We start from the raw sequence: 24,187 nt of genomic DNA, 5'->3' as shown, positions 1-24,187 counted from the left end.
GTGGGCAGGGTCTTCAGAAACAAATTTGAATGCCACACGTAGAATTCCAGTCCTTCCTCCAGGGGGCTGTGTTGCTTCTCAGCTCCCCCCAAACCTGATTTGGCCAAAGGCTTTGACTGCAGGGCCTGGTGCTGCCAGTGTGGGGAGAGGGGTGGCCCTGGCAGGTGGGAATGGGTGTGACACAAGGCAGGGAGCAGGGTGCTGTCACCTGTGCCGGCTCAAAGCCCTTTGACACACTGGATGTCAAAGTCTCATCACTGTTCATTCTTTCCTGGGTACTGCCTCAGGATTGGATTCTTCTGATTCCATGTCATACCTGCAATCAGGTACCCCTTGCCCAGGTAACCCCCCCTCCCCTTGAACCCTGTTCCCAACTGGCAAAATCTGAAATAAGAAAGTGAAAATAAACATTCTTGGGCTTTTTCATGCAAAAAGTTTTAATGGTGCCAAGGCAGCTCCCATGGGCTGGTGTCTCACACAGTGGGTGCCAAAGCTTTCCTGAGCCCGTGTTTCCCCAGTGCTTCCAGTGCATGAGGGGCTGTAATCCATTTGGCCCCAATTAATTTAATTATCTACTTGCTACAGAGCTAAGCATTAGTGCTATAAACTTAGATGAGTAAACTTATGAAAACTTAAAATGTCTTTAAACCATTGCTTTTTTTACAGAAATACAAAATAAATAGCTTGAGGATCAATACAAAACAGGAAACTAATCTCTTCTTCTTTATTGACTTTTCTCCCAAATAGTACCTTGAATTGAAAAAGCCTTTTAAAAAAATGAACTTTACTTCATGGAAAAAATATTCAGCATCCCTGAATTTGTACAAGTGTCTCTGAACAATAAACAAAACATATTTGATTTATTCCTCCTACCCATCACCAATTAAGCAAAGGTTATACATCCTACTGTTTCTAAGATATATATGTAAAAATAGTAATTTATGATTTCTCACTGATGGTGGCTGGGTTGTAACATCTCATTGGAGCATTCCCTGGGCTGGGTGCAGAAAGTAGACAATGGATCTCCCTGCTTGGTCATGTAAAGGATCTGGGAACTGCTGTTGACCCCTTCTGCCTTTAAGCTCTGTTTTGGCTTTAACTTTGGTGTGAATAGATCTTTTTTCCCCTTCATTACCCTTACAGTTCTCCTCAGCCTGACACTGGGGCTCCCTTGTGTGCTGTTCCCAGGCAGTCTCGGATCCATCGCTGCTTCCCGTTGGGAGCTCGTATGGAGGGATCAGCCTGTGGAGCTCCCACGGGCTTTGCTGGCAACTCCTCATTGCTTCATGGACAGTTTGGGGTTCTAAACACTGACTTCATGAGTATTTGGAAATGTTGCTTTTTAAATGGGACAAATACTGAAGATTATGACAAAAAACCTGAAACGTCTTGAGCTGTGATTACACTCCAAACACACCGTTTCACAAATTAACTGCAATGACTGTTGGGCAATGAATAAACCTCCTAAGAATGGTAAGTGTGTGATTTTACAGTCCCAGGCTCCTCCGGTGTTTCCAACTAAAACATTTTGGAGCCAGTGTTTGCATTCTTAGTGACCAGAGGGAGAGGGGGGCTGATGGACTGAGTGCAATTCTGTTCATTTCTGGGAGTGAGGGATATGTGGAAGTGCCTCAGTGGTAGAGCCAGCTGCTTTCTGTTCAGCTTTAGGGGTACACCAGTCCCCAGCACAGAGCCAGCACGTCTCCTCCGAGGCATTCAGCTGTCTCTGAGGTGGCATCGCTGAGTTGGACTCACCCTCATTTTTGCAGCTGCTGCCACCCTTTATGCCTGGGCACAGAGCAAGCCTTCAGCTTGTCAGGGTGTTTCTGCAGGAGCTGCAACACTGACAGAGCACAGAGGGAGAACAGATCTGTGCCTTGGAGGTTGCTGTGCCACTGAAAATCCCCACAGACAGACCCAGCTTTTCTGCTCCACAAACAGACAGTCTGGAAGAGGGAAGGTCCAGGGGCTGTGGTGTAGTGAGTTATCCATTCCCTTTGTGTAGTTTTAGGAAAAAAAGTCCTTCTCTGAGGCTCTGCCAGGGACAGTCTTCACTGACCAGTGGAGCTCCTTCCCTGGGTTTGTATGCAGGTAACTGAGGATGGGGTGTCAGGGCAGATTCGGAGGGAGCACAGCTCCCCTGTCAGGAGAGCAGAATCTGTTGTGCAGAGGTTTGATGGAGGGCAGGCACAGCTGTGAGCCAGCACAGCTCTGCTGGCTTCCCTGGGATTCTCAGGAGAGTGCTTGGACTGGGGCAAGCTGGAAGCCAGAGCTGGTGCTGCTGGGGCAGGGCGGGGTCTGGGCATGGTGAACTCTGATTTTGCTTTCTGTTACATAGACAATGTTTCATGCATCTGAAACCCATGAATTCCACTTAAGATATTTACAACAGCCACATCTGAGTGGCTGGGTGGTGGGAAGGGGCTGGAAGGAGCTCATGGGCAGGAGGTAGCTGAGAGATGATCAGAGGAAAGCAAGCAATGAGGAGAAGGGAGACTCAGTGCCCTCACTGCAGAGCCTGGGTGACTGCAGTGATGGCAAAGCCCTTTCCGTTGGCTCTTTGCCCTCCAAATCACCTTTTAGACTTCTGTGCTAAAATTCCTGGGCTAAAACCAATGAGGAAAGCAAGCAAGCAACCACCCTAACAAAAAACCCCCTCCCCTCAAAGGCAGCATGAACCATCAGCCAGGAGCTGACTGGTCCTGATTTATGGTTTCTTTATCCTGAGACAGGCAGGTAATGAGCCAGTGCTTGATCTCTGTGGGCCTTTCTGCAGCCCTGAGGAGATCAGAACAAGTGCAGCTCTTTCTGATACCTGCACACTTTCCTCGCCTGCCGCTGCCCCTGCGGTGCAGTGAGGCAGCAGCCCGGGCAATGCCGGTCCTGCGTACAGACCCGGGCACGGCTCCGGTGCCCGGGCAGCCCCGGGCGGGCCCCAGAGGTGCCCACGGCTCTCTGCGGTCCCGAGGGTGCCCCGGGCGGGGGCAGCGGAGCAGCGGCGGGGAGGGCGCTGCCCTGCGCCGAGGGAGTGGAGGGGGAGCGGGGAGGAAGGCGCAGGGTGCCCGCTCAGTTTGCAGAGATGCTGCTGTAGCTCTTCTTGACGGGAAAGGTCAGCTGCCCCGACAGGTCCAGCGACAGCGCCTTGGGGTGCAGCGCCCGGCGCGGGTGCAGCGGGCTGGAGCCCGGGCGCGGCGAGTACAGCACCAGCAGCTCGGGGCCCAGCTCGGGCCCGGGCTCGGTCCTGCTGCGCGGCAGGCGCGGCGAGGGCTGCAGGCTGTGCCGCTTGGGCGGCGGCGGGCTGTGGTTCTGGAACCGCACCGTCTTCACTTGCTGCGGAGAGAAGGGGCCAGAGTCAGGCGGGAAGGGCAGAGCCTGCCCGCCCTCCCCAGCGCTGCCCGCAGAGCCGCGGAGGTGCGCTGGGGCGCTGCCCCGTGCCTGCAGAGGAGCCCAGGGCGATGCGCAGGTGCCAGCAGGTGGAGAGAGCCCCAGGGAGCAGCACAGCAGTGCTGGCAGCTGCTGGAGGCCGAGGAGAGCCGCTCTGAGAGCCAGAGGCAGCACAGCACCAGCTCCCCCGTGGGCTCTCAGCTGATGCTGAGCTGCCCGGGAGCTCTGAGGTTGGCTGGGCTTTGGGGGCGTGTGGAGGATTTGGGCACGTCTTTGGGTACTGTGGGGAGAAGAAGCTCTCACTGGGGCTATTTTCTACAGTTTTCACTAAAATGATTTTACCTTTATGAAATTTCTCTCTGGCTGCCAGAAGGGAAAGAAATTCCCATTCCAAATGGCTCATCCCAGGTGACACAAGGGAGATAGGGGGAAAAGCTCTGCCTGGCACTGATTCTGTGGCATTTGCTCCCAAACTCATAGATTCTTGCCCAATTTATGACCTCAGAAAAGTCTAGAGATTTGCTTGTGACTGAACTTGGTGGCAGGGACAGAGCCCCTGCAAAGCCCTGCCTTCCTTCAGGGCTTAATCTGAGCAGCAGCACAAACCCCCGATTTCCTACTGCATGTGCCAATCCCAGTGATCTCTACTGGAAGAAAAGCTGGTGAGGATGGAGCAAAGCCCTCGGGGGGTTTGGCCCTGGTTGGTTTTGGCTGACACTGCTGGTTCCAGGGGGTGCTCGGGGGGGTCCTGGCTGTACCTTTTCGGCGCTGTTGCGGGAGGTTTCTGGTTTCACCAGGATGGACGGCGGGGCTGAGGCGGGCGGCTTCGGAGCGGCCTCGCTCTTCAGCGGGGCGTCCTTGGCGTCCAGGATCACCGAGCTGCACACGGACGGCGTTCGGCTCTCCCCTCCCCGCACCAGCAGCGCCGGTGAAGCCTCGTAGGAGAGGTTTGGCCTCGTTGCCTCGTCCGTGCCGGCTCCGGGAGGGAGGCTCTGCGGTGGCGAGCTGCCGTGCGGGTAAAGCTGCAAGTGCTGCGGCCGCCCCGCGGCCGTGGGACGCCTGAGGGAGCCGGTGATCTGCACGGGGGTCCCTGCCTGACCCGGCCTCTGCAGGGATCCGTCTGGGGAGCAAGGACACGGAAGGGAATTTAGTCAGGAATCCAAAAATGCAGAGTGAGCAGCGGGCACAGCCCCGCACCAACAGCCCTGCTCACAGGATGCTGCGGGGCTGCAGCTCCCAGGGATCACCCCGTGCCCACCCCTGTGCACCGCGACCGATTTCCGGAGTAGAACCACAGCCAGTGGCCCCTGCCAGGGCACTGCTGCCTCCGGGAGCAGCTCTGCTGGCAGGGCTGGGAACACGCCACTTGGCTCCCCAAATACCCCTGGAAGTGTATTACAAAATTTTGTGTACGGGGTGAAGATAAACCTTGCAGCCTCCTTGGAAAGAATATAACCACCGAGCTCTGCACAAAGCTTTGCAAGGAATTCTTCCATCCTGAATCAAACCCCGTGGAATTCCCAAAGCAGCCGGAGTCGGGGCCGAGCAGCGGTGCGGGACCACGAACCGCAGCAGCGGGTGTGGTGTGGGGGCCGCGTCCCTGCGCTCCCTCCCGAGCCCCCGAGCACTCACTCCTCCTGGTGCTGCCGCGGCCGCGCCGCAGCGGGGCCGGGGCCGCCGCGGCCCTGCCGGGCGCAGGGACGGGCACGGGCAGCAGAAGCGGCCGCAGCGCCCTGCTCTGCCTCGGGCCGCCCTCGGACAGGCTCCCCTGCGAGGACAGCGAGGAGGTCGACAGCGTCCATGAGGTGTACAGGGAGGGCATCTTCGAGTCGGAGAGACTGGATTTCCTGTGGGAAAAGGAGAGAGAGCTGCCGGGTGCCATCCCACCTGGCGAGGGACCCCTGGCCCTGGCCAGTCCTGGGCACGCCTTGTCATGGGCACTCTGAGGAAACAAATAGCCCCCAAGCTCTGTGTGTAACCCCCTTCCCTCTCCACGTTTTTGTTTCATATAAGAAATTGCAGACCTGAAGAGGGGAGCGACGTAGTTGCTGGGGAAGAGGCCAACCCGGCCCGTGACGAGGGACATGCCCTGCAGCCACCCGTCCTGGTCCTTGCCGAAGACACGGACCCCTTCCCCCTTCTGCAGCTCCAGCTCATCCGGTCCGTGGGCCGTATAGGAGTGGAGAGCCACGCACCTGGGGAGAGACAGCGTGAGGGAGGCAGCGCTGCCCCGGCAGGGCGGCTACGGCAGCCTGGGCTGCGGGGCCGAGCTGGGCTGGGCTGGGCTGGGCTGGGCTGGGGCTGGGGCTGGGGCTGGGGCTGGGGCTGATGCTGAGGCTGAGGCTGGGGCTGATGCTGATGCTCCTGGCTGTGCCACAGCAGCTGCTGTTTGCCCGGAGCCTCTCTCAGCCAGTGCTGAGTTTGGGTGCTGCTGTTTGCGGAGAGATTTTGCAGGGGAGAAACAGCCTGGTACCTCAGGCCAAAGGGAATAAGAATAAAAGAAGAGCTGGCAGGAATGGAGAACAAAGTAGCTCAGGAGGATGGTTTCTGTCCCAGAAATGCCAGCCCAGGGTGACAAATGTTGGGCAGGAGGGAGCTGCTGCTCTGCACCTCACACAGTGAGTGCTCCATCAGAAGCAGGATCAGGGCCTGACGAGTACCTGTCCCAAGGCAAAGCTCTTGAAAGAGCACAGCTACTGTGCCCTGTTCGAGATAGCATCAGGTAATTCTGCCTTTGAAACCAGAGGTCTTGGATCTGCTTGCCTGGAGCATCACCAGGAGGTGTTGGAGGCCCAGGGAAGAGCTCCACTCTTGCCTTCCTGCCTGCCTGCTCCTTCTCAGTGGCTGGAACACAGGGACCGGAGTCACTGCCACCGGAGGCCATGGAGAATGAAGTGGACAGAGCAGGAGGCAGGAGGAGGTACACGGCTCCCCTCCAGGGTAGTAGACTAGAAATTAGTCTGAGATCCCCTCTAGACCTCTCTTTTGTGATTCTGGGATTGGGACCAGGGGCTGAAGCTTTGTTCTTCTCACTGACCCACGCGTGAGCACACAGCAAAACAGCAGCAAAAGGAAATGGTGTATTTTTCAAAACTTTCCCCTATCTGTTCTTTAAAGAACTTGAATTTGTCTCCAGTGTAACACATTTAATTACACTGTTGTTTTATTTCAAGGGGAATGTGATCTGCTTCAAGAATCAATGAGTTACAGCCCAACACCGCAATTATCAGGTGTTATTTACAAAACAGAAACAACAGGAGGGGTGTCTGGGTAGTCAGGGGCTACCCCAGAACTCCTAGAAGGGTTTCTCCCTGGAGGTTTGACCTGCTGGGCCAGTCCAGGCTGGTGTCAGGGGCTGCTCCCTCGGGGTGGCACAGCCCAGGAGGGCTCAGGGCGCTCTCTCTGCTCGTGGCTGCTCGGGAGCCACCCCAAGGGGAGGCTGTGAGGGGCTGGTCTGACACTGCAGCTGTGCAAACCAGGCAGTGGGGGGATGCTCTCGCACCATCCTTCTGCAAATTGTTTTAAGCTCTTGGGAGATCTCTTGTCCTTTGGATTAAGTGTGTGCTGGAGCCTGGGCTGACTGATGATGGCGTGTGTGGGTCCCAACACAGCTCTGAGCTGTGGGTGCTACTCCTGGGCACCAGCGTTCCCACAGCCTGCCTCAGCTGCAGGGGTGCTGAGTGCTGTGTAAACAGCAAGCTGTGGTGCTGTTGTTATTTTAGACGCTTTACTAAAGTGCCAGGGTGGTGAATCTTACCTTGGTGTAATCATCCTAAGGTGTTATCTGCAAATTTTAACTCTGTGAAAGTTTTCAGAAATTGGATTGTTCAAAATGCCAGTGGCCATGAAGGTTTCAGGATAAATAACTAGAGGCACTTAAGGAGTAATTAGTTTCTGTACATGTAAAAATAATAAAATGTATGGTTGACAAACAGGCAGAGCTGTTTCTCCACAGATAAGAGGGAGGCAGAAAGATGCACTCAGCTGTGATATCAGGTCTCTGCCACCCCTGCTTAGCCCAGCCAGGTACATTCCTACAAGGATCTGCATCTGGATCCAAGCTGTGCCCTGGTCTGTGTGCACCTCCCGCCTGGCAGGGGCAGGGTAAGGCCACAGGAAATGAACCCCCGTCCCCCAGAGCATTTCAGTCTCTTACGTACAGGTAAGCTGGCCCGTGGTGCTGCAGGTGGGGAAGGGTGACGATGGCTGCCGGCGGCCCCAGGGCTCCTGGTGAGGGGTAGTAAGAGGTGCTGACCTATGGGAGAAAGGAAGCAAAGCAAAGCAAATATTCATCTGCTTGTCAGCTTCTTTCAGCCACTGCAGGAACAGCTAACATTTGACTGGCTTCACCCACCCTTCAAAAAAATACCCCAGACATTTCAGAAAATAGAAGAGTCTGGAGCATTCGACTTAGACCAGGCAGCAAGAGGAAGACTCAGAATCACAGAATCATTTAGGAGGGAAAAGACCTCCAAGATCATCAAGAGCCCATGACCAGTCCCCACCTGGTCCTTTCCCCACTGTCACTTTGCACCTGCAGAGTGGTACCAGCCCCCCTGGTGTCCCCTCTGTGCCCTCACAGGGGTCTCTGTGCTCCAGGGAGGAGCTGCAGCCCCGTTCCTGCTGCTGAGGTCACTGTGCCTTGTGCTGTGCCAGGCTCGCTGCCTGCCACCGCCAGAGGGTGACTCCTTGTCCCCGTTGTGCCACTGACTCCAGCAACGACCACAGGACCTGTAATGATGCAAGCTGGGGTTTTAATCTCATGTTCATTTCAAATCTAATTTCTAGTGGTCATGTCTGTAATGCGGTGCTGGAGCACTGGCTCGGCAAGGACTAGGAAAAAAGAGAAGTGACTCACCCACTCTGGTGCTCTCCAGTAAATTAAATTAGCTAAAATAGCCCAGCAATTCCAGCTTCTGTGTCAGACCTGGAGTGGCAGGTCAGCTTCAAACCTTCTCTGCATTCCTCATTTTCTAGTCCAGGCAGGATTGTACCAGGTGCTAATAAAGTTGGCTGGAAATTATAATTCTGTTTTATTAATTACCATAATAAAAATGCTTGAAATTTGGCTGTTTGGAGCTTCTTTTTTCTTCATTGGAACAAAATGACAGCCTTTTGCTGGTTTTCCTGATGGAACTGTGTTGAAATGTCCCCTTCTGGGTGAAAAGCTCCGTTTTTTTAATCTCTGTGTTCCCCTGTGCCTGGGACCAACCATCTTTTAGAGCATCCTCAAAGCTGCCTTTGCATTTGCAACACGCAGAGGGGGGAAAAGATTGAAATAAATATTTTCCAGTCACGTATAACTGATTTCAGCATTCACTTTTGCTGGTCCCCTGAGAGTCCCTTGCAAGCCCTTGTCCGTACAAAGGGTTTAACACCCTGCCTCTCCCGGAATCCCTCTCTCACTCCGTCTCCCTCTCTGGTGTGTCCCCAGTGTGACCCCCAGCGCTGCTGGCACAGGCAAGGCCGTGCCGGGAGTGCCCAGGCGGGCCGGGAAGCGCTCCCGGTGCCACCCCGGGGCAGGGAAGCGCTCCCGGTGCCACCCCGGGGCAGGGAAGCGCTCCCGGTGCCACCCCGGGCCGGGAAGCGCTCCCGGTGCCACCCCGGAGCAGGGAACCCTCCCGGTGCCAGCCCGGAGCAGGGAACCCTCCCGGTGCCAGCCCGGAGCAGGGAACCCTCCCGGTGCCCCCGCACCGCCCGTGGCACAGGAGCCGGGCGCGCTGCGGGGCTCGCAGCTCCCCTCGGGAGCAGCAGGGCACAGCCGCAGCTCTCGGCGCGGGGCTGCGGGCGCGGGAATCGGCGCGGCTGGGACGGGGAGGATTCCAGCGGCAGGAGGGAGGGCGGGGGTGCCCCGCTGCCCGCAGCCCTTGCACAAGAGGCACATGCACAGGCACGGCACCGCAGCCCTGCAAACTGGTTCTGGCTCCGCCTGGGCCCGGCTTGGCACCCCAGGGGAAGCCAGAGCCGGAGGAGGAGGGCCGGGGCAGCGCTGGTTGTTCCCTTTTATGGGCCGAGATGCGTCCGACCGCTCCCTGGCGCTGGAGGCAGGCGGGTCCCGCGGCGGGAGCCCCGCAGCCCCTCTGCAGCCGCTGCGGGCTGTCCGGGGGTGCAGCCCCTGCTCCCTCTCCCGGCTGCCCTGGCAGTGCCTACCGGGGCTTGTGAAGGAATCTCAGCGTTGCAGCTCAGTCACTGCAGCCCAAGCCCAGAGAAAAAAGAAAACTGCAGCTTGTGCAGCCCCAGCAATGGCACAGATTCCTCTGCAAACCTCTGGGAGCAACAACGCTGTTTGGAAGCAAGTGGTTTCCAGCCCTTCTAAGACCAAACCCTAACACATCCCCTTTCTCGTTTCTGCTGCTGGCAGTAGTTCACACTGAGCCTTTTGGGTAAGGTCCCTTTGGGGGTGTGAGACCTGACACAGTTTCAGCTGTATTATGGAACTCCTGTAGCGTTCATTTCCCCCTGTAACCCAGGATATCACATCCCAGCTCTCTGCAGGCTGTTACTGCCTGCCCATGGACTGCCAGGGGCTGGCTGAGTGCTCTAAAAAAGGTTGGAGCAACCTTCACTATGAAAGATGTCATACAATTGTAAAAACCCCTTTTTCTCCCGCATCAGGTATCTGTGAGGATTCTGCCCTCAGCTCTTCAGTCAGTGTGGGAGGAAGGAACGAGGCTCTCGTGCCTCATTCCAGGAGGTCACTCTGTGTCTGTAGCTCAGGTTCTGCGTGTCCCAGCCCCGCCTTACCTGGACGGGGCTGCCGCAGGCGGGCTCTGCGCGCTCGCTGCCCTGGGTGGGCACGCTGGGGTTGCTGGAGCTGATGAGCACCGGGGAGCTGATGTGCAGCGCGGGGCGCTCGGCGTGCACCATGCGGTTCAGGGTGTTGAGGGCCGTGGTGAGCGAGAACTGCCGCAGGCTCTTCCTCCGGGGCTCGGGGCCCTTGGGGAACGGCGCCGCGCCCGCCCCGGCCTTGGGGTCCGCGGCCCGGGGCGGCGGCGACCAGCGGCTCCTGGCGGCCTGCAGCAGCTGCTGGGCGGGGGCGCCGGGCTGGAAGAGACAACAGGAGACCTGCTGGGCCTTCGGGAGTCACCCCTGGCACAGCCCCGACTGCTCTGTTCCCCTCTCCCGTTTGGCAGCAGAGCTGCAGGCAGGGTTCAGGTGGCCTTACAGGTTGTCTTTAAAATCTTGGGACTCTGTAATTTCTCTCATCTGTTGTCAGTGACAAATTCTGGGTGTAAAATTTCCGATTCAATGCTGACACTGAAATTAAAATTGGTTTGAAAATTTGTGCTAAGACAAGGGGTTACTGAAGATGAGTACTCCCCACAAAGCCGTGGCTGGCAGAGGTGCTGGGAGAGTTGTACTTGATAACTCTAACTCTGAGTTAGAAGGGATGTTTAGACTCCTGTGCCCCTGTCTGTGCTGGCACACGTGGGTGCATCCTGCAGCAGGACACCCAAGCCCTGCAGCTGAGGGTAAGACACAGGCTCAGAGACTGCCAGCAGGGTTAGATCCACCCAGCTCCGTCCCTGTCAGCTTGAACGTTCATGGCTTGATGCTGCTTCCACTGGAAACATCCTGCCTTGATGAGGATTGGGGTTAACGAGGGGGAGGCAGGCCCCGAGTTTGCATACGGGCAGTGTTCTCACAGTACTTCTTGGAAACTGCTGATCAGGGTGTTAGTAGCAAAGGGCATGTGGTGACAGCGCTTTTCACCACGATGGGTGCCAGAGGAATTAATCATGATTTACTGTTGACATTAATGAATTGCAAAACTTGGATAATCTCCCCCACTCGTGGGAGGCAATGTGCTCGATGCCTGGAGTGGACAGGAGACATGGCAGGAGAGGTACAGGTGGCTCCCAGACACTGTCATTTTACAACAGGGGTGGTTTTCTCATATTCCCTCTCCAAAATAAGGTTTAAAGCCCACAGTGTGTTGGTAGGTACACATGTGCCATGGCCATCCTGTAATTTCTGCACGTGAGCAAACTGGCAACATTTTACTGCCTGTCTAAATCCCAGGGGATGTGATAAAGGGGGCACAAACTGCATGTCAGAGCTGGGAGAGCCTCGTGTCTCCCACAGGAGCCCTACCTTTGCCTTCTCTAGAATTAATTTCTAATTCCTTGGTGGCTGCATGTGTCCCTTAACTAACTTATGTCTGTTTATTCCAGACTTGAATAAGTCATTACTGAAGCTAAAATGATTTAATTAAATGAAAAATTAAAAAAAATGTATTAGAGCTTCAAATAAGATGTTTTGCTTGTGTCCTCCTATAAAACAGCCACAAAGCAGAGCTTGCTGTAATTATGGGCATTACAAGTATTAATTTTATTTCTAGGAACTGGTGCCGGTGCCATTTACAGCCTGCATCTCAAGCTAAACTGCACAACACAATTAATGTCTAGACCGGTGCTGACCAAGCTGTGCCAGGGCGCGATGGCTCGAAGCTCTGCGGAGCCGCGGCCCCGGAGCGCGCTGAGCCGGCGCCGGCGGGGGCCGCCCTCTGCGGGAGCTCCCCGTCCCTGCCTGCCCTCCGAGGGGAGGGCTGGCTGCTGCCAGCAGTGCGTGAGGGGCCCGGGGGACCCTCAGACACCCGAGAGTGCTCCCGAGGAGCTGGGGAGGGCAGAGCCCCGCGCAGCGCGGGGAAGCGCCGGCCGCGCCCCCGGGCTGCGGGTGGAACCTTTTGGAGGGTCAGGATGTCCCTGCTCCCTGCCCTGTCCCGTACCTTTTGGAGGGTCAGGATGTCCCCGCTCCCTGCCCTGTCCCGTACCTTTTGGAGGGTCAGGATGTCCCTGCTCCCTGCTCTGTCCCGTACCTTTTGGAGGGTCAGGATGTCCCCGCTCCCTGCCCTGTCCCGTACCTTTTGGAGGGTCAGGATGTCCCTGTTCTGTGCCCTGTCCCGTACCTTTTGGAGGGTCAGGATGTTCCCGCTCCCTGCCCTGTCCCGTACCTTTTGGAGGGTCAGGATGTCCCTGCTCTGTTCCCTATCCCGGCTCCGCGGGCCGGGGCTGTAGAGCGGGCGGGGCAGGGGCAGGTGCTTGATGACCTGCACGGAGCTGGCCGGGAAGACGCCGCTGCTGCCGTCGAGCTCGCCCAGGTACCAGTTCTCGTCCAGCTGCCGCAGCAGCACGATGGTGTCCCCCTTGTTGAAGCGCAGCTCCCCGGGGTTGTGCCCGCGGTGGGTGTACAGGGCCCTGGCCCGTGGCACCTGGGGACGAGGAACAGCCCTGCAGTTTGTCCGACACTCACAGAGTTCGCCAAAAGCATTCGCAATTAATGGGGAAAAAATGCAGAGGTCTAAGGCTTAAGCATGCATTTATTAGGATTAGCTACCCACATCCTTCCTTGATGGGTTTCACTAATGGAGACAAGCTCCCAAATACTTATGCTAAGTTTGTATCAAGATGAAAAGCAGGCTGGACTTGTTTAAGAATATTAAGAAACAGTTAAGACCTTAAACTAGTCTTCCCAAGGGTTCTTAGTGCCTGCTACAAAGGCTCCTCCAACACAATATCTATTTTTATGACCCAGATATTTCTGTTTCAGAAGGACTGGAGGTCACAGCCATCATCCAGATGGCCTGGTGGCTGTCACCTGCCAGGAGAATGCAGCAGAGCAAGGTGAGTGCAGGTTCTGTGCTCCTGTGGCTCTATCCCTGCTTTAACACTTGTGACTGTGGGTTTATTTCAGCCTTTTCCTGGGTGATGGGGAGAGGTGGCTTAAATGTTATCATTGTTGCAGCGTCATGTGACACAGCAGAGATATGCCAGACCCAGAGGAGATGTGGGGACGTTGTGATCTTGACTCTCACAGAAATGGAATGCTCAAGTTCCCCTAAAACAAGTGCTGTGCTGAGCCCTGCCCGTTCCAGAGCTCTGTGTGGAGGGCCCCGGGCAGCCCTGCACTTTGAGGGGATCACCCAAATGCTGAGCTGCACTCCTGCCCTCTGCTCTGGGCACAGCTGCACAAGCTCCATGCTGGGAAGTTGGGGAGCTGGGCTTGTCCCTGGCTCCAGAGCCCTGACCAGCTTCAAGCAGAAGTGCCCAGGGACAGGAGGTGCTCCCTCACTGGGCTCTGCATGTCTGGATTGTCCCTCTCCTCTCTTCAGAGGCTGCCAAGTGCTGTGGCACGGTGAGGACTGTGCCCTGCACCTTCTCCAAGCCACAGCCACCCCCTCCCACTCATCTCACAGGAGACTTCAGTGACACATTCCAGATTTCCTGCCCTTTACTGTGCCTGTCCCCAAATCCAGCCCTGTCTGTGACCAGGGCTCAGGCAGAGCTCCCTCTCTCTCAGCCACTTTCCAGAGGCCAGGGAGGCAGAAGAGAGAATCTCAATGTTAGTTTCCAGAAGTGTGGAAAAGATCGAATTTCCCATGGAAATTGTTAAGTTTTTGGAAAGAAGGCATCTTCCAGCATCCCCAAACCCTGATGCCTGGTAGGGAAAAGGAACCAAGAAGAGAAAAATTTCATGTGCTGCTTTTACTTCAAAGCCTTTGAAATGGGAAGCAATTAGTTTAATGTTTAGTTCTAATTAAGTCATTCTCTCTCTTAATTTGTGCTCACAGTAAACACAAGTGCTTGGCTCAGTGGCACCCACAGCACATCCCTGGGAGAAAAGAAATGGGAAAGGGAGGCTTGGGCCAGTGCTGCTCTCCATTAGAGAGGCAGGGAGCAGGTCCTGCCAGGGCATGGAGACCCTGCACACACACCTGGACATTGAGGAGAGCAGACTGTGGGACAGACAGCATGGACAGAGCTCCTGCAGAGCACTGGGAACACTGGCTGCTGTTCCACAAACACGAGCACCACGGGCCTTGGATTGCCTCAGGAGCAGCCAGGAAACAAACGGGACTGACAGAGTGTGAGAACAGAGCTGGGGAAGCAGGAGCAGCAACGTCTGCATGTGAGGGAATGGCAGGATACAGCAAAACATTAAAGGCAGCAGGAATGAGTTATGGAAATATATTAAAAAGAAGAGAAACCCTGAAATGAAATGCATACCTGGTGCTAACTGGGAACAGGGAGCAAGCAACAGAGTGCTGAGAGTCTGGAATATTCTTTCTTCAGCAGCCAAAGGGATGAGACAGCAGGGCAGACTGGGATAAATACCCGAAAACCAGCTGGGACAGGTGTGTTTGTGGTGTTAGCCCTGGCTGAACATTTCCCTCTGCTTGCATGCATGGATGGTTGGATGAATGGGCTCCTTCTTCCTCTAACCCCACTCACAGCCTTCAGCTCTTCCCCTCCTCTTTAACCCTTTCCTCACACTTCTCTGCCCTTTCAAATCTCCCAACCCAAGTCAGCTTTTTCCAAATTCTGTAGGTTTTGATGTTTTAATTTTTTTAAAAGAAATTTTGTTTGGTTTCTCAGATACTGAGCCAAACATATCCCATCAATTTCCCAACTTTATTTAGGACATCAACTAAGCCTTACCTACCCACAGGGAGCAACTAATGTGGTTTTTACAGTACAGGCCCATCATAAATAAAGCTGCAAGCTGAAGATTTCAGAAAGACGTGCAGGGTCCCTGGTTTTTAACGTGTTTGTAGGGTGTAAGAAAGACCACGTGGAGCACACTGTGCCAGCCACGGTGCTGGAGCAGGGCTGGGGCACAGAGCCCTGTGGCTGGGTGGGCTGCCACGGGCCAGCTCCTCTCTCCTGCAGCTCTGAGCTGCTCCAAGCCCTGTCTCAGTCTGGGCTGGTTTCTGCCCACTCCTGGGTGTCCCAGATCCTCTGCAAGGGATCTGTTTTGCTTTATTTGAAGTAGGTTAATTGCAAAGGCAGAAACTGGGGAGCTAATTAACCTGCAATAGAGACAAGCAGCGCTGGAGGGCAGAGGCTCTCCCAGGCTAGAGTGTGGTCCTGGCAGGGCAGGAGGACCTGCTTGTTTTTGATGGATTCTTCTCCCCCTAGCATGTCCAGTTGCTTTTAGCTAACCAGGGCAGCACTGTGGGGTGGTGGCAGCAGCGTTCCACAAGTGCTGCACACTCTGCCCGTCCCTGGTGGGTCTGGCACCTGCCTGGAAAACACTGGGAGCAGCTTTGTGAAAAACTCAACTCAAGCTGCTGGAAGTTGGTGTACAGAGTTGCTGCCCAGTAGCTGAGAGAGATAAACTACAGCAAAGAAACCCCTTTTGGGGGTGATGTTACTTTTTTCGATGCTGCCTCACTTTTCCTGAAATTCCCCTGTTTTCTCCTCCGTCATGCCTGAGTGAGACCCAGGAGCTTCTCCAGGCTCTCAGAGCAGCCAAGGCCCAGGTGCCCTTGCCTGGGGGTGCCTGGAGAGAGCGTGGCAGAGCCCCAGGGAGAGGAGGCAGCAGGCAAGGCCGGGCGTGGAGCAGAACCCCCGTGCATCAGCACCGTCTCTGGGGGAGATGCTTTTCTCTCCTTGGCCACCCTGCCAGCAGGGATGGTCATGGCAGATGCACTTCAACTCCTTGTCCCCATTCTCAGTGGATTTGAGGCCAATAAGGGAGAAAAGATTTCATTTTTTTCACTATTTTTGGCATCTGGCATCAGTTGTGCTGGGCAGACATCCAATGCCTCTGAGTCTCCCTCCGCACAAAACAAAGATTAAAAATATGTATGTGTGTGTGAGGAAGCAATTTGGGGCATCTCTTCCTAGCAGAGAAATGCACTCTGTGATGCTCTGAAACGAGCAGGTTATAACTCCTCACGACTGGCAGCAGGGGGCTCATGAACGACCCCTCCTCAGAGCTGGGGATTTACAAAAGAGAGGAGGAGAAGCAGCGTGTGACCCTGCCTGGGGAGGGGATCACTGGAGCAAAGCCAGGGGCACAGGGAAGAGGAGAGGCTGCTGATGGAAGCTGGGAATGCCCCTAAACCTTGTCCCAGGCAACTCCCTTTAAAACCACGCCAAGGAGCTCGTGTAGGAGGCAGGACAGCTCTGGGCAGTGTGAATGTCTCAGCCTGAGGCAGCCACTGACTGCAGGACAGATCTGAGGGCACAGCCCAGGCCACGCTCCTGGTGAGCTGTGGCTTGCACTGAGCTCATGGAGCTGGGTATTGCCCACACACTGACACCCAAGGATGTGCACACACTGGGTTTTATAGGGATGATCAATAACATCTCCATCCACTCTGCTTACTGAGAGCTGCCTCCAACAACCTGCCACAGCTGCCCGTGTCTCCATGGCATGAATGAACCCCAGCCTGCTGTGCTCAGCCAGCACAGTTCAGGGCTCTGCAGGATCCAGGTGGATGAAAAGAGCTATTTGGATGTAAATTAATTGCCATTACAATTCTGTTTTTCTGCATTTCGGCAGAGGAGATAACTTCAGCCTTGTCACAGAGAACAAAACCTTCAAAAGTGAACTTGTCATTTCAATCTCTTCACATAATTATATTCTGAGGATTCAGACAGTTGGGTGGTTTCTGCATTATTTCTTCCCTGAGGAGGATTGTTCCTGTCTTCCAGGCACACGTGGCCTGCGTGCAGCGGGGAGAACAAAGCCAGTCCCTCCTGCTCACAGCAGCCCTGGAGCTGCCCCATTCCCTCCTGGGCCTGCCCAGATGGGAGGCCAGCACTGCCATGGCTAATGCTGGTGGCCACCTGCTCCTGAGCCAACTGGCCATCGTGGGGAGATGCTGGAGATGTGAATTGTATGGATTCAGCTGGGCTTGTGCTGCTCCATCTGCATGGCTGCAGCTGCTGGGGCAAGGGCAGAGGGAGTGGGAGCACCTGCCCCCTCTGCTCACCCCAGCCCTGGGTACCACAGATCAGGGCTCATCTCACTTCTGAACGTGGCCTGGCTCTGGAATGCACAGGTGTCATGGAAATGGGAGACATGACCAAAGAAAACACAGAGCAGCTTCTCTGCTGGAGAGGATGGGAGATGCTGAGGCACCAGTGCGGGCACTCAGCCCTGGGAGGAAGGCCTGGAGTGCTGGGGGTGCCCCCAGGGCTCCCCAGGGGACACAGATGGTTCAGGATGGTTCAGGCTTCACCGAGCCTGTGTGAAACAGGGGGGACACTCAGGTGAGCAGGAGGAATGCCCAGGGCTGGAGCTGGGCCTGAGGGTGGCTTTGCTGCTGGTGCTGGCACAGCCGCAGGGGCACAGGGAGGGCAGGGACAGGAGCAGAGGAAAGAGAGGAGGGGACAGGGCCCTGCTGGGGGCCGGGTCCCAGTGAGCTCAGGCTGCAGGGTCTGCACAAACCCCTCTCCCGCCTCTTGGCTCGCTGCTGCTGTATCAGATGAGTCTGTGCTGCTGTCAGCAGTCCCGGGCAGTGGTTAAGTTGTGTGTCATGGCTTTAAGCTGCACGGAAAACAAACTGTGTCAGCCCCTGGCGTGCCCGGTCATGATGCTCTGCCTCAGCACCAGCGCTCTCAGAAGAGGCTGTTTGTGGGGCAGGGAGGAAACCTGCACCCTGCTCCTCCTGCTGCTCCTGAGCCCTCTCCCTGCTGCTTCAGTGCCCTCCCTGTGCTGGGAAAGGGAGCCCTGCTGTGGCTCCTCAGCCAGCACTGCCAGCCCTGGGCAGCACGGCCGCCTCTGCCCGTGGGCACCGGGCCCGGCAGCTCTGCAAGCAGGGACAGGGCTGGAGGGGTCCCCAGCCCCCAGGACACCCCCTCAGCCCTGGCAGTGGGGAGGGGTCCCAGCCCCCAGGACACCCCCTCAGCCCTGGCAGTGGGGAGGGGTCCCCAGCCCCCAGGACACCCCCTCAGCCCTGGCAGTGGGGAGGGTTGCCCCATCTCTCAGGACACCCTCTCAGCCCTGGCAGCACGCAGGGCTGCGGGCAGTGTGCCTCCTCCCCACCCTTCCCTCTGGAGGGAAAACCACACGCTGAGGCCAGTGCCCAGCTCCACGGCCACGGGGCCAGCGAGCAGCAGGGACAGTGTGACAAGGGGGGCTCAGCCCCTGAGGCTCCTGGCTGACCAGGGCTCTGCGCAGGTGAGCTCGCAGAGGAGCCTGCTGTGCTATTCCTGACGCGCCATCTGAGCCTGACTCATTGCCTTGGAAACAAATTAAAACACTTCTATGTGTTTGCAGCTTGGTACCTAATTTTGTAAAACCAGGGAAACTGGCTCCTGCTGCTGGCCGTGGAGGTCTTTGGGCTTTCCACTGCCCGAGGCACCAGCCAGGAGTGCCCTGTGCCCGCTCTGTTGCTCGCACAGCTTTTGGGGCGTGTGCTGTGCATCAGCCTGTGTTGACCTCACTCTCTTTGTAGTAGATAAAAGTGCTAAAACTACATGCACAGGGAGAGAGCACACCAAAGCCTGGCACAAGGTGCCACCAGCACTGTGGGAGCAGCTCCTCGTGCTCTCAGAATGAGACAAACCCTGATGGGACACGGCACTGGAGGGGCCTTGGGACAAATCCCTCCTCCACAAAGGCCATAGGACCACACAGAATTTTGTAGCCAAATGAATGCAGCCATCTCTGTGCCCAGCTGAGGGGCTCTGTGGCACACCCCCTCCCCCAGCAGCTGTGGGGTGAGAGGATGCTCTGGTGGGAAAGGAGCTGGCAGCTGTTCCAGGCAGAGCCCAGGCCTGGGCAGCACCCATGGGTGTTGCCATCCCCACAGCTCTTGGCCAGCCCTGGGGGCTGGGACACACCTTTGGAGCTGCTGGGGCTTGGGGAGCATGGGGAAGGGGTTGGCTCAGTGAGGGGGCAGGAAACTCGTTGACCTCTACCAGGTGCAAACATGGAGTTTGCTTTGAACAAGACTTCAAGAAGCTCCAGCAATCCAAGTCCTGTCTGTCAAATGCAGAAAGGAGTTGGAGATGATTCTGGAGGAGGAGAAAATACCAAGACGCAGGCACTATCTATAGACGTCCGTGTGAAGGTGGGACGTTGGAGTGCAGAGTATTTTTATCCCAATAGAGGTGTTATCTGTCTATCTCCCATGAAGTGCTGGAAGGGGGTGTTGAGCACTCAGTTCATGCGAAGAGAAAATAGCCCAAGTCACAGTTAAATCTGCGTGGTCCGTGTTTTCCCAAGGCAAGCTGTCATACTCAGAACTTCTTTCCTCTGGCTCGCTGTCCCGTGTTTGTTGCATGACAGAGTTCAGCACCCAGGTAGCTGTTCCCTGGCCTGGATGGAGCTGTGCTGGGTGCAGGGTGCAGCTGGGCCCTCCTACGGCCCTGGAGAGGTGTGGGAGGTTCGTGCACACCTCAGCACACACGGTCTGCTGGCTCACCAGCTCATGCTGCGGCCGCAGCCAGCTGAGGAGGAGCTTCAGCACAAGCTGGAACCACACCTGGCACATGCCAGGGGCGTTCCTAAGAGTTCAAAGGCTTCAGCGTGGCTTATTTACGCATACACCTCCCAGCAAGTCCTTTTATTCTTAAATTCCAGACAGTTTATTATGTGGAGATTCTGAAAATCCAAAGCCTTGTCCTCTCTGCACTGAAGTTCAAGATCTGCAGGCCTGGCTGAGGTGGCAGCAGCAGCTGTGGCCAGTTCAGGGCTCAGAGCTGGGGACTCACGGGGCACAGCCAGGCTGTGGTTACACATTCGGGTCCCTGTGCACAAACCCAGCACGTGCCCACACCACGTTAGCTCGTAGGAAGTGGATTCAAAAGGGATTTAAATGCCAGCAAATAAATGGCTTGGGATGGGCTGTAATTAGAAAATTCCCTGTTTTTTAAGAGCTGGCTCTGGGAAGTTCCTGACCGCAGACCGAGCGCTGAATTTGTGCCAATCCAGCAGCTCTGTGGGGCCCGCCTGCTCCTCCTGCTCAGGGTGAGACCAGCTCTTGGCTCGCTGGGTGATGAGGGATTGATTTTATTTTTTGCCTTCATGGATGCTCATGAGCATGAAGAGCAAAGAGCTGGCAAGGAAACATCTCTGCTGAGAGAGAAAAACTTTGATCAAACTTGTGATGTTCTCAGCTGGAGGAAGTAAAGGAAGTTTATTTATAGAACAGCCTTGGTAAAACCAAATGCTGGCCCCTATCCTGGCTGGGTGGTGGCTCTGGCTGCAGAGCTGTGGGAGGCACTGCAGTTGAATTTGCTTTGCAGCACAAGGTGGTGGATAGCACTGGGGTAATTAGCAGCCCTTGCAGACTGGGGCAGTCTGTTTTTGGGGAGCTGTGACCTTCTGCTGCAGCAGCACCACACTGCAATTCTGAGTACCCCGGGGGAGCTGTGGTGGGGTGAGCAGCGCTGCAGGGCAGCTGCTCTCACTGTGAGTCCTGACAAGAAGAATCTGCTCTCGGGTTCACAAACAGCTGGAGCTCTCTGCTTACCCAGATCGCTTCAGGTGACCCTGGAACTCAGGCATCCATGGGGTAGGGTAGGGTGATGACAAGTCACCCTCATCACTGCCTCATCTTTGCACTGTACAGGCACTTTCAAATGTGTCCCTGCAGTGCTGGGTGACATGCTGCTGTCACCGAGAGCCACCTCAGGGGAGCCTCCAAATCCATTAACGCCCCACTGGAGTACCCAAAGTAACCTCTGGTGCTGAATGAAGGTATTTAAAACCACTGAAACCAAAATGTGACTAATACGTTGCATTCTTCACCTTGTAGCAGAGGATTCCAAAGTGTTTTATAATTAAGTAACTAATTAAGTCTAAGAGTATTTCAGTGTAATGTGTTTTATATCCCTTCCCAGAGAGGCACAGGAGCTTAGAGGGCTGTCCCAGCCACAGCCGCTGCTCCCTCAGTGCTCACTGGCTCTGCTGATTCCCAGGAGTTTGGTCTTAAGTTGGTCTTGAGAGCTTTTGGGAGCTATAGATGGATGGATGTCACCATTAAATACCAGGAGCAAGTCCCTACCTGTCCTGAGAGCAGGTAAAGAAACACGAAATGAGTGAGAGAGAAGAAAACCTGACAAGTGCATTTGTGGTTTTTATCCAGGGCCAGGAGAGTCCAGTTGGAAAAGCCACAACCTTCTCCTTGTCAGCTGGAATGCTGCCCGGGGTGGCAGTGGCTGTCACTGTCACTGTTGGATGGTTTGTCCCCTGCACAAATGGCCCCAGCAGCTCCTGCAGCTCCTCTGGAGAGCTGCAGCTCCCAGCAAGGCCAGAGCAGGGCCCTGTGCAGGGAGGCACTGGCAGCCCCAGGACCTGCTGCCCTCTGCCCTGGTCCATGCCCCTCCAGTGCTGCAGCCAGGAGGGTGCTCTGGGCCGAGCAGTGTCACCCAGGTGTCCCCAGCCCTGTCCTTGGCTGGGCTGTGCCAGGCAGTGTCCCAGGAAGGGTCACGGTGCCTCGGGCTCAGCCCTGCACAGCAGGAGCAGCAGAGAGAGGAGCTCCCAGGGATCCTGGTTTTGGTGTGTGATCCATACAGATCCCTCACCAGCACACAGAGATTCCTTGGGACATCTGTGCCAGCTCACACCCACAGCACCAGCACGGGACTCACACCCACAGCACCTGTGTGGCTCCAGCACGGGGCACCCCTCCTGTGCCTGCACCTCCACAGCTCCGAGCAGGCCCTGGGATCCCCCAGCCCTTTCAGCCAAGCTTCAGAGTGCTACTGAAAGGTTCAGAGACATGGGAAAGGTGAAGCCACAAGTCTCTACCATGAATTCCATCTCAGCCAAGCTCTTCTAACAGGTCTAATATCATGTCCTCATTATTCAAGAAAAGCTTTTGTACTGTTAAAGACAACGATGGAAGGAACTTAGAGTTTTAAATCTAGCCTAGTAAATCATCCCTAGGTACAGTTGTGAGTCAAATCTAATATTCTTATAAGAACCTCCAAGAACTTTGGAAGGAACAGCAGCAGCATCATTGGGCTCCCCCCTTCTTTTCCAGTGCAGGGAAACTGAGGGGCAGTTATGAAAATACTTTCTCCACCACTAAGAGTTACAGCTTGCAATCACTGACTTAAGTGCTATCAGTCAAAAGCAGTGTATTGCCCCAAAGTCCAAGCACCCAAAATGCCCTCAAAAGCCGGGAAGCATCTGAAAACGCTGGGAGAAAAGAGCTGCTGGGAAGTTTTTGTAAGGAGAAGGGCAGGCTGGCTTTGGCTCAGCCTGGGAGCCAATTTCTGCTGTGGTGGACTTGAAACAGAGAAATATCACATCAAAACAGCAGCCAAATTTGCAAACAAAACACTCTGTCTCACTTCAAACACTGCAGTGCTGCTAACAGAGACGGTTCCTGGCTCTGGCACACAGCAGGAACCTTTGTATGCTCCTGGGCAGAAGAAAGAACGAAGAAGATCCTTACCCCTTCCATGTGGGTCCTGGGGTTGGTTGCCAGCCGGTGCTGATGCAGCTGCAGCCCCCTGGGGACCCTCCTGATGGAGGCAGGGGAGGACAGGACCCCCGACCTCTGGATCGAGCCAAACCTGGTGAGGCTTTGCCCACACCTGACTCCATCCAGGAGGCGAATGAGGAGCAGGTTGGAGGGCAGCTGCTCGATGCTGCCCAGGACGAGGGTCCTGCACTCGGGGCACCGCAGCTCCTTCTGGGATTTCAGGATCCTCTGCAGACAGGGCTTGCAGAAAGTGTGCTGGCACGGCAGCACCTTTGCAGTGGCGTCGAGCTTTTCGAAGCACACGGGACACTCCAACAGGTCAAGGAGAGCCAAGTCATCCATCTTCAGCGCAGAGCCCCCTCAGGAGCGGAGCCGGGGCCATCCACACCGCACATCCACCGGAGCTGAGCGCCTTCCTGCGCCTGCCAGGGGCGGCCGCTGCCTCGGGCCGCTGTCCTGCACCGAGGCGAGGGAGGGAGCAGGAGCGGAGCGGCGCTGCGGGGCGCGGAGCGCAGCCTCCTACATCCAGAGCAATCTGCGAAGGCACCGGCTGCGCCTGCAGCCCGGCTCGGAATGAGTCACTCCTGACTCAGCCGGAGCCAGGGGACGGCCCCGGGCCGGAGCCCCGGGTCGTGCTCGCTGGGCAGAGGGTCCCGGAGCCGCGCCGGGCGCTGCCCCGACGCCGAGCGCAGGGCGGGCTGCAGCGCTCCCGCTCCGCGCAGGACTGACACGGCACGGAGGAATTCACCAGCTCAGGAGATGAGAGTCCCTGATAAACACCGGCCCCGACCTGCCGGTGCCGGGCTCGGCCGCGGCGCGCTCACCCCGCGCAGCCCCGGCCGCCCCCGCCCGCGGGCGGTGCCGGCTCCGCTCGCTCCCGCTCCGCGCAGCGCTGCAAAAACTCCTTCAAACGCCACCGCTCGCCGGGGGTACCTGGCAGCGCCGCGGGTGGCTCCGCAGTGCCATCCTCGCCCGGTTTGGCTGCCTCAGCCCGCTGAATCAACCCCGAGCGATTATTCCTCCCACAGCCCGGAGCCGCCCAACCTGTTCGGCTCCGGCTGCGGGGCTGCGGCCGGCGCCCGGCGGGGCTCAAGCCCGGGCCTGCAGCGGCCCCGCGGCTCAGCCGCGATGTCCCGGGGGCCCAGGGCAGCCCTGGCACCGGGGGCTGGCACGGGCCTGGCAGAGTGTGCCAGAACCGGCCCGGACCCGGCTTCCTGTGCCTGCTGCTCCAGACAGGCAGCGACTGCTCCGGCCTCGCCTTCCCGGGGATGCTCACCCGGACAGCGCCTGCCCTGTGGGACCGGGAGAGGGGGACAGCGGCACAGGGCCGGGCTCACCCTCTGCCGGCCTTCTGGGGCCGCCACCTGAGCTCCAGCAGCCCCCAGCGTTCCCAGTTCCAGGCTGGTGGGAATGGGCTGGTGCTGGGGCAGGGGGGCACAGCCGGGTGCTGAGCACGGGCAGCAGCTGCTCCCTGAGGCAGGGCCGTGAGACCCGAGCCAGCAGCAGCCAGAGGGGTCTGAGGGGCCCAGAGAGGCTCTGCCTTTGGCGAGGGAGGCCAGGACCGTCTCAGGAATCTGTCACTCACAGTGCCTTTGTCAGCTGAATTCCTGTCTCGGGTCTGCCTGCTCG

General features: G+C 56.6%; 1 protein-coding gene across 1 annotated transcript; it reads right to left on the bottom strand.

The window, feature by feature from the left end:
* Window positions 1–82: 82 nt before the first annotated feature.
* On the bottom strand, window positions 83–23,825 carry SH3RF2 (SH3 domain containing ring finger 2). The gene is made up of 8 exons (XM_063413803.1): window positions 22,529–23,825; window positions 12,338–12,595; window positions 10,129–10,428; window positions 7,545–7,639; window positions 5,409–5,579; window positions 5,017–5,231; window positions 4,143–4,504; window positions 83–3,330 (listed from the first exon to the last, which is right to left on the bottom strand). The coding sequence occupies exons 1-8, from the start codon at window positions 22,898–22,900 to the stop codon at window positions 3,067–3,069; spliced, it is 2,037 nt and encodes a 678-aa protein (XP_063269873.1). The 5' UTR covers window positions 22,901–23,825; the 3' UTR covers window positions 83–3,066.
* Window positions 23,826–24,187: the final 362 nt, after the last annotated feature.

The sequence above is a fragment of the Prinia subflava genome, chromosome 16, assembly GCF_021018805.1.
Source record: "Prinia subflava isolate CZ2003 ecotype Zambia chromosome 16, Cam_Psub_1.2, whole genome shotgun sequence".
Taxonomy (NCBI): Eukaryota; Metazoa; Chordata; class Aves; order Passeriformes; family Cisticolidae; genus Prinia; species Prinia subflava.
The sequence above is the reverse complement of the archived record's forward strand: the minus strand, read 5'-3'. Positions and strand labels throughout refer to the sequence as shown.

Bases quoted from the DNA above. Each gene is read 5' to 3' on its own strand.
- SH3RF2 (XM_063413803.1), bottom strand. From the start codon at position 22,900: ATGGATGACTTGGCTCTCCTTGACCTGTTGGAGTGTCCCGTGTGCTTC. The intron at 7,640-10,128 runs GTAAGGCGGGGC...TTTCTCCCATAG, and splicing joins CCTGCGGCAGCCCCGTCCAG to GTCAGCACCTCTTACTACCC. The intron at 5,580-7,544 runs GTACGTAAGAGA...GTCTCTCCCCAG, and splicing joins CACCACGGGCCAGCTTACCT to GTGCGTGGCTCTCCACTCCT.